This window comes from Glycine soja, chromosome 20 (genome assembly GCF_004193775.1).
Source record: "Glycine soja cultivar W05 chromosome 20, ASM419377v2, whole genome shotgun sequence".
NCBI lineage: Eukaryota > Viridiplantae > Streptophyta > Magnoliopsida > Fabales > Fabaceae > Glycine > Glycine soja.
In genome coordinates, this window is record NC_041021.1 from 41590435 (window position 1) to 41599872 (window position 9438).

At 35.1% G+C, this 9438-nt stretch overlaps 1 protein-coding gene across 7 annotated transcripts; it reads left to right on the forward strand.

Annotated features, from left to right (window-relative positions):
- The first annotated feature begins 748 nt into the window (after window positions 1-748).
- Window positions 749-7184, forward strand: LOC114403446 (folate-biopterin transporter 1, chloroplastic-like). 7 transcript variants are annotated; one of them, XM_028366430.1, is made up of 11 exons: window positions 755-1149; window positions 1379-1614; window positions 1876-1940; window positions 2061-2223; window positions 2457-2490; window positions 2801-2942; window positions 3044-3298; window positions 3427-3595; window positions 3687-3779; window positions 6384-6675; window positions 6795-7184. In XM_028366430.1, coding segments are annotated over exons 1-11 (1692 nt in total). In that variant the 5' UTR covers window positions 755-908; the 3' UTR covers window positions 6797-7184. The 7 variants fall into 7 exon arrangements, with proteins under 7 accessions (XP_028222235.1, XP_028222236.1, XP_028222231.1 ...); XM_028366434.1 differs by having other exon boundaries at window positions 749-1149; window positions 1379-1467; window positions 6384-7184; XM_028366435.1 differs by having other exon boundaries at window positions 752-1137; window positions 1379-1467; window positions 6384-7184.
- Window positions 7185-9438: the final 2254 nt, after the last annotated feature.

Sequence of the window (9438 nt, forward strand, 5' to 3'; positions counted from 1 at the left end):
TAGATAATTATATTTCTTAAACATGTTATCATGATTCGATTCTTAATCATTTATATGGAATTAAATTTGTTAGTAAAATCAAATTTCAAAACCCACTTCAGTAATCTTTTTCTCTTGAAAGAAATTAATTTTCAACTAACAGTTGCAGATCCTTGGTGAAAAAAATTAACATAGTGTTAAACTTGATAAATTTTTATCGTTAATAACTTCTATAGATGTTTAACTGGTTGATTTATTTTATGGGTTTCCATACTTTAATGAATACAAGTATATATTTTTTCAAACGTAGATATAGAAAAAAAAGGTTTAAATATTTTTTTTAATCTTTGTAATTTTTATGTTTATTTTTCGTTCTTGTAATTTTTTTTTAATTTTTAGTCATTGTAAATTATATTTGTTTTGTTTTTTTTTCTTATAATGCTTTGGATAATGTTTTTTTAGTATTTAAAGCGTTATGTAAAGTATTTTAAAGATTAAAAATAAAATAAATATAATTTTTAAGGATTAAAAATAAAAAATAATTTTATTAGAAGAGAAAAAAACTTTTAAATGACAAGAATTAAAAAAATATTTGTACTTTTTTTGGTTCAGGCTAGTTTTCAAACACTTCTAAGTTGGTCCATTCTGTAGGTCCAAAACACACAAAAGGGCTTTATACTGCGCTGCAGAAGGCCCTATCCAAACTCCACCTCGATTCACCACCACACCTCACACGACGATAGCTTCTAGCTTAGGACCCTGAACACTGAATAATAATATAACATGATCGTTTTTTTTTTCTCTCGGTGAATTAACATGATTGAAATTTGAATATATATTTCTTTTGATTCATTGGAGATTGAAACTTGAATTGCTTTAACTCGTTAATTTAATAATGGCTATAAATATTACTACTGCCTTATAGTAAAATGAATTGTGTGTATATTTTGTCTTTAATACCATTTTTACCCTCCAAATTTTCCCATTTTTATCCTTGTTTCCCACGCCGCACGTCAATTGTCACTCATTCAGCCCGATTCCGCCGGAGAACGCGTCGGAATCCGCCGGACATGGAAATCTCCGGCACCGTTCCGAGCTCGGGGTCCTCTCTCCGACTCAGCAGCGATGATGGCGATCCTCTCTTAGGTTCTCGTATCAGTAAGCTCCAAAGTTAAAATTCCTCATCTACGGGACATGCAACATTTAATTTTCTTTTTGCTATGTAAAGTTTCTATGTGGTTGGCGAATGCAGTCTTTCATGTAATTGATTATGCTAAGTGATATACTGATATTTAAATTGAGCTTGGATTATTATTATTTTTTTAATTTTAGAAATTCATAAATGTAAATTCAAATATGTAAAAATGGAAGCATTGTTGGATTTTGATTTTTGTGGCAGGAGCTGGAAAAGACGATGCTTTAACAGCGGACACAGATCTAGAGGCTTCCTCCTCTGGTCGAATTGCTTCTAGAAAGCAAAAATATTGGGTGAGCAGCATCAAATTGTTTGGGGTAGAATTATCCCCTGATAATGTTGCTGTTGCGATGGTTTATTTTGTTCAAGGTGTTTTAGGGCTTGCAAGACTGGCTGTGAACTTTTACTTAAAAGATGATTTGCATTTGGACCCTGCTGAGGTGTGTCCTTATGGTTTAATTAATATGCAGTTAATGCACATCTTTTGATTAATTTCATTTGAATCTTATAACTACAGCTCAATTACCCAATCCAAGGTGTGAATGTTAAGCGACCTTTGCTTGAATTAAATGTAGAAACCAAAAGAGTGATAGCATTTCCTTGAAATTCTGATACCTTTTCCTTTTTGGATTGAATCAACTATACAGTAATATTTGAAGTACTGACATGTTACATCATTACATGCATAATATGTTGACTAGGCAGCTGTGATTTCTGGTTTTTCTGCATTGCCGTGGCTTGTCAAACCTCTTTACGGGTTTATTAGGTGAGTCTAAAACTGCATCACTTTTTCCTCTTCCTGAAATGAGTGGTTCATTATTTTTCTCAATTTTGTCAATCCTGGGGACCACATTTTCATTATTGAACTTATTAATATGGCATGCAGTGATTCTGTCCCCCTCTTTGGTTATCGAAGAAGGTCATACCTAGTTTTGTCAGGGCTGCTTGGTGCACTCTCGTGGAGTTTGATGGCTACTTTTGTTGACAACAAATATAGTGCTGGTTTTTGCATACTTCTTGGATCTCTATCTGTTGCCTTCTCAGATGTTGTGAGTGTCTCCTACTTAGTAATTCACATATACTTCTTCTCTGGAATAATTTAATTATAAATGATGCTTGGTGCACATCAACACCAAGCAGACCACCTCCTCACAACCATGTGAGGTTACTGAATTAGAGTGTGGGTGAACAGAAAATGAGGTAGGACAATTTGTAATCAAATGGTAAAAGTTATGTAGATGTTAGGTGATGTATGGCTTAGCATTATTCTTTAATTATGCAGGTGCGCTTCCTATCTTCTTTATTTTTAATACGTGGTATGTTCGTGCACCAGTGCATATCTTATGACAAATTGTGATACTTACTTTCATATAATTTGATTAGTTTAAAATATACTATATTTTTTAATTTTAAATATAGTTATACTATATTTAATACCTTAGTGCTATATATATTGAAGTATTGAAGTTCCTTTGCAACCTTGCCTTTTCCATCACTGTGCGTCATGCATGGATAACTCACCTTATTTTATGTTTTCAATTTTATCTGTCTCTGATATTATGGCTGACTGGCTGTAGTTTATAGATTCAATTGTTCAGAGACACTGAGCTGTGTTTTAGGTTGTAGATTCAATGGTTGTGGAGAGGGCACGTGGTGAGTCACAAAGCACCTCGGGATCTCTTCAGTCTTTATGTTGGGGTTCTTCGGCCTTTGGTGGAATTGTGAGCTCCTACTTCAGTGGATCTTTGCTGGATGCATATGGAGTAAGGTACTGAAAGAACTTTATGAACCAAGATACTTTTGATTTCTGATAGCAGTTTTTTATTTTATTATGTTCATATAAATTCTAATAAGTTTATACTGTTCCAGGTTTGTTTTTGGTGTCACATCATTGCTTCCATTGATAACATCTGTAGTTGCTGTTCTTGTAAAAGAACAACCTATGTTTGGTACAACAAGAGGGCTAAATATTCTTTTTGCTGGGCCAGAGTTTTTGGAAAGTTCAAAACAGCGCATTATTCAGCTGTGGGGTTCTGTGCGACAGCGTAGTGTTTTTCTTCCCACTTTATTTATTTTCTTGTGGCAAGCAACTCCGCAGTCTGACTCTGCTATGTTCTACTTTACGTATGTTCATTCTGTGAATACGATCATTGTTTTTTTAGTATCTGTAATGAGTTTCATGTCCACTTTGGTATTCTCTTATCACTTCACAGCATTTACTTCAGTTTTAAAAAACTTCTTATCCATTTCAGCACAAATTCTCTTGGTTTTACCCCAGAGTTTTTGGGACGTGTCAAGCTTGTTACCTCAATTGCATCTCTGCTCGGTGTTGGTCTTTATAATGGATTTCTGAAGAATGTGCCTTTACGGAAAATATTTTTTGCAACTACCCTTTTAGGTTCAACTCTTGGGATGACTCAGGTTAATTGTATATTTCAGTTATGTTTTAATATTTTTAATTTGAGATGACTGTTCTAAATATTCTTCTGTTGTTTTTAACCTCTTTTGTCAGGTTTTCCTTGTTACTGGACTAAACCGTAAGTTTGGCATTAGTGATGAGTGGTTTGCAATTGGTGATTCATTAATTCTCACTGTTTTGAGTCAGGTTATCATTGTCTTCTTTTACTCATTAGTTATATACTACTGGCTCTGGAAAACATACCTGTCATACCATCTCTGCTTTAGTTGTTATTAATTAGTTTTATTGTGTTTACTAGAAAAATGAGGTTTCTTGTATTTCATTTATCTTTCTCTATTCAAGCTTAAAGTCCGTTAATGTTTTCTGCCACTGCTGTTAAAATCTAATATTTTCTCATTATAATGTTAAATTTTCAGGGTAAATTTAAGTCTAATATTGTTGATACTTTTTGAAGCTGCTATTGTTTTGCTAATATTAGATTTTAAGTTATTGTTTGTTTAAAACAAAAAAAGCACAAGTAACTGTTTTAAGTTATTCCTATCTATAAGCAGCAATCCACCCTTAATGGGTCTAGCAGTTGTAAGTCCATTCCCCTTCTTTCTTGTATTTCTTTAACTAACCTAACTAACTAACTAACTAACTAATGGGTATCTATCACTACTCTCCCCCTAAAGTTTCCCGTTGTCCCCAAGATGAACAGCTTGTGACTGCTGAAATAGAGTCCTACTGGTGTTTCAACCGATTGAAGAAGCATGGTGACCAAGCCAACTAGACCATTACAGCCCAAATTTAACTTTCATTCCACTTGGGTCAAATACAAAAATGTGAGTGCCTCCGTTCTTTTCTGGCACTCTGTTTTCTAAGGCATTCTTGACCATGAAACAGAGTGTTTTCAGTTGCAGCTGAAGAAGGTTATCACTTATCAAGGTCATCCACGTTATTTTGTTTGTTCCTTGGGAAGAATTCAGTTGCTGTGGTTTCCTGTGTTCTTTCCTTTTTACCATTTTATTGGATTGGACCAGACTCATTAATTCTGAAAAGAAACCATTTCTTTCTCCAAGATTTCAATTCTTCACCGCATTCATTTCCATGAATGAATATGATTGTAGTGGCTTTTGCAATGATGGTTGTTGAGCAACAATTTTCTCACTTTTCAACGTCTTTTTCTCCCTCCAATTCTTTTGCTGATGTTCTTGTTTCTTTTCTTGGTCCTTTCACCCTTTGCCATCATGATTCTTTCTTGGCTTTTAATCCTTGGAACTTCATTTTCACACATGCTTTCTTCCTTCTCCGAATCTTGAAGACAAACTCAAAGCTTTGGTTGAAGGCACTTAAGCACCACCTTCTCAAAGGTAAAAATTGTGACATTTTGGTTGCTCTTCTTCCAAGAAAGAAAACCACCAATTGAGAATCTCTTCTTTCAATGCCATCCAAACCCAAGATAGCTACTTCTCGTGCACTCCAAGTCCCATCAAAATACCTATCCAAATTGATCAACCACCAAAAGGCATTGCCCATCCCATCAAATCTTGGAATTATTTTCACAACCCCACAACTCCAACATTGGAGCTCTGATACCAGTTGATAGAACTGGTATCATAACAGTGAGAAAGAATTGGTTTTTCACTGACTGGGAGGAGCCCCTAGGAAGCAATACATGATTCCAGATAATTCTAGAGGCCTGGATCCACTCCTTACATTGCTTTCCCAATCACGAAAGAGCCCCTAGAAAGCAATACATGATTCCAGATATTTCAAGAGGTATGGATCCACTCCTTACACTGCTTTCTCAATCACGAAAGTCCTCTAAACTATTAACAGTTATTCCTATCTATAGGCAGCTACTAGTTTGCTAATATAAACCCACCCTTAATGGGCCTAATCAATTGCAGGCCCATTCCCCTTATTTCCAACATAAAGCCTTGTATTTCTTTGACTAACTATCCTAACCTAACTACTAATTATTAACATAATTAAATAATGGGTATTTATAAGTATCTATCAATACTCCCTCCCCCCCAAGGTGAATAGCAATTGCAGCTGCAAACAAAGTTGCATAGGGCTTCCAACTGGTCTCGAAGCATGAATAGCATTCCCATAGGCCTCCCCCTGTTCTAATCCTATTTCACCAAATGATGTCTCAACTCCTCTTCCTATTTATAGGCAGTACTGGTCTGCTAGCATAAGCCCATCCTTAATGGGGACTATCTAACCTAATTACCAACATAACTAACTAATGGGTATTTATCAATACAGTTTCAGGCCAATTCCCTTTCTTTCTATTGTAACCCCATAAATTTCTTTGACTATCTAACCTAACTAATTACTAACGTAACTAACTTATAGGTATTTATCATGAACATTCTTAGTTGTAAAGTTTACAAGCCACTCATAAAATATGTGCCTTTCTGTATAGACCGCTTGTTTGTAGGTATACATAGTTTCCATGGATTTTTGAGGCTCTAAAGTCTAAATCCTAAAATATAATTGTTTCTTCCTTTTTTTGATCAAAAAAGGAATTCTTCAACTTGTTTTTGAGGATTCTCACCTTATGGATAAGTAAATAAGAAGGCATAAACTTTTTGTGTTAGTTTTGATAATGATAAGTTAAATTTGATCCTTTATATGACTTACAACATAATTAAATGCCAATGCATACCATGAAATAAGCAGTATCAGCATGCACCATGTGGATAACTTTCTTGTGCTTTGATTCTACAGCTCTCAACTATTAGTATATTATTTGTTTGAGCGAAATTTGCCTTACATCTGATTACTAGTTTATTTCAGGCTTCTTTCATGCCTGTTCTTGTGCTAGCAGCAAGATTATGTCCCGAAGGAATGGAGGCAACTCTTTTCGCAACTCTCATGTCTGTATCTAATGGAGGGAGTGTTGTTGGGGGATTGTTAGGGGCGGGATTGACTCAACTATTTGGAATTACCAAGGACAGATTTGATAACTTGGCAGCTTTGATAATCCTTTGCAATCTTAGCTCATTATTGCCTCTGCCTCTTCTTGGCCTTCTCCCTGGGGGCAATCCTGATGTGAATGAGGAGGACAATTCCGATATTGAGATGAAATGTAATTGATTTTGGTTGTTTGCCCCTGGCTTTTCGTGGACTTGTCTGTCTTTGTCCAGCTATACCCAAGTTTTGTTCTCATTGCTTTGCAAATCTAACAGACATCACTTACACATGCAGAAATTCTTTGTATATATATGGTATGATGCTAAAGTTGCTACCAAGGCCTTGTTTTATCATGCCATCCAGTTCACTTCAAACTAAAACAGACTGATTTTGTGAAGAAAGAACCTTCTACACAATATGCTTTGGAGCAACTCAAGACAGTGCTAACCATCAACGAAAGTATCAGTCTCGTCAGAACTCAGAATTATCATTCACGGGGTTGTTTTGTAGTGTACTTTCTCCTTTTTGTTTAATCATGTACCCCTTTACTTCTTTGTAAGAACTCGGGCTTTGTATTTATTAGCCAATAATTGTCATTCGACAATGGGAACCGAGTTTTAGGCCTCGGACGAGTTTGTATAAGCTATTGTTATTGGCAATTTCCTAAATCAGACAACTGTGACATATTCTATTCTCACATACATATAAATAAGAAAAACATATAAAAATATGAAATTTAATTAAATTAATTTTATTCAAATCACATAAACAAATTCACGTGGGTAATAAGGTCACATTTGTTTCACTGTTACCCAATAAAATTTATTAAAAATATCTCAGGTTTAAAATAAGGTCGCTTGAGTTTACAAAAGAATTTAAGTTAAGCAGCAAAATAAAATAAAGTAAAATAACATGTTTAGAACATTATGCAATTGAAACAGAAACTCATGTCTCAATGTCACATCCTATCCAAACATTGTGTTCCAGTGTCCTTTAGCATGGGTTCTTTAAAATCATCCACTTAGTCATTTGTTCCAACAAATACAAGGTTCGAGATCATCACATAATTCAAACACAAACAACACATAGAGAGTGAGTTATCACATTCTTAAACATGTAGAGATAAGCGAAAACACACATATATATATAGTATAAGTATCACAAACTCAACTTAACACAATTCACATCATTTTACCACTCATTGCATAACATCACTTGTCTTGAGGATTTAATCATAAAATCACATTTTACACCTTCACATCAATCACATGTTCAAAACAACACATTTCAAGTACAGCACAACATCTCACACTCACACAATTCATTACTCACCATCACGTAGCAAGTCACAATGATCATTACACAGACGTTATGCAACAGATACACTAAGAGTTAATCATATATGTAATGTGGTACCGTGTCAGTGAAAAACAACACCAAGACACCTAAAAGTACATAACAAGACACACCACACAATGAGTATGTCAGGTCACTCTTACTAAGTGAAATCATAAGATGACTAGTTAAGGTCATTTTGTTTTGCGAGAATGCTCCAACCAAATGGGATCAATAAAGGCTTAAAGGAGCACTCAAACCGAGTGTATTTACCCTGAAGGCCTAGACTTCGAAGAATCCGTTAGGGTCTCACCTTCCTAATTTGATTCCAACCCTTAAAACAACTTTTGTATACAAACATTGCTCATGAATTATTGTTAACCAATTGGCAAGTGCACCAATTCGCACAAGTAGTATTTAAATGGTAAGACCGAGTATCGTATCCATAGGGAATTTGTTTCATTTAGATTATGTATATTCAGTATGTAAACACTTTTAACTTTGGAAATGAAATAAAAGGTTCATTAATGATTTAATTTTCTGATAAGTACTATGCTATTTAAACAATGTTGAAATAAACTCAAAGTTGTAAAAATGCGATAAATATCAAGGTAAAAACGTTGGGGAGTCTTCTACTGAACTTTCTCTTGCCGCATTAAAAGGTTTTTCTTTATTTAACGTTATTCTTGCACTCTTGCACCACCTATGTACTCAGACCATGATTCCTCACAAGAATAAGCCTAACTCTCTTAGCCTTTGTTCTTGATTCCTCAACAAAATCGTTCTAAAAGAGTTGCAATACGCGCACAGTACAAAATATACTAGATTACTGCATTCTATTCCTAGATACACAGACCTCTAGCTGCTCTATCAAGTTCTAAGGTTTTCAAGCATTTTCCAACACTCAAAAGCCTAACTAAACATACAAATGGATGATCAAGCCACAAGCATATAAAATAAATGCAAATAGAAGAAAGGAATACTAGAAAATAACATTAAATAGATAGTTAGAAGTTTACATTAAGAGTGCTCAGTAGAATAACTCCCTAACAATGAAGTTTCTAGCCTTCCATTAACAAGGAGAGCTTAGTACAAAGAAAAACTATTGTGTTTGTAAAAGAAAATGGTAAAAGATGAAGAAGAATGTCTTCTCTCCAGTCTCTCTGCCTTCTTCTCTCTGTTTTCACGTAGTATAAGCTTGCTCTTCTTTCGTTTTGCTTGGTGTCTTTTCATTTTCCACCAACTCAGTGTTTTAAAGGCTTTTGGACTTCTCTGCATACGAAGACGCACTCAGCGAGCATGTCTCGTTGAGCGAGAATAAGTGAAAATCCGTTAAGCGAGCCTAAACGCACTAAGTGCGAGAAGAGACAACGTCTTTGCTGGGCAAGCTGGCTGCGCGCTAAGCGCGCTACTCTCTAACTTATCCTCTTTTAGGGTTTTGCATCTGCTAAGCGAGCTGGTTGCCTCGCTAAGCGAATGAGGCTCGCGTACCCAATCTGTCTCACTAAGTGAGTTCATCAGTAACAATTTACACCTTCTCTTCTTTAGCCTACAAATTGAGTTGAATTCAACATTAGATCACAAAAATGGAGTTTCTACTTTA

Bases quoted from the DNA above. Each gene is read 5' to 3' on its own strand.
- LOC114403446 (XM_028366429.1), top strand. From the start codon at position 909: ATGAATTGTGTGTATATTTTGTCTTTAATACCATTTTTACCCTCCAAA. The intron at 2,224-2,456 runs GTGAGTGTCTCC...TTAATTATGCAG, and splicing joins CTGTTGCCTTCTCAGATGTT to GTGCGCTTCCTATCTTCTTT. The intron at 2,943-3,043 runs GTACTGAAAGAA...ATACTGTTCCAG, and splicing joins CTGGATGCATATGGAGTAAG to GTTTGTTTTTGGTGTCACAT.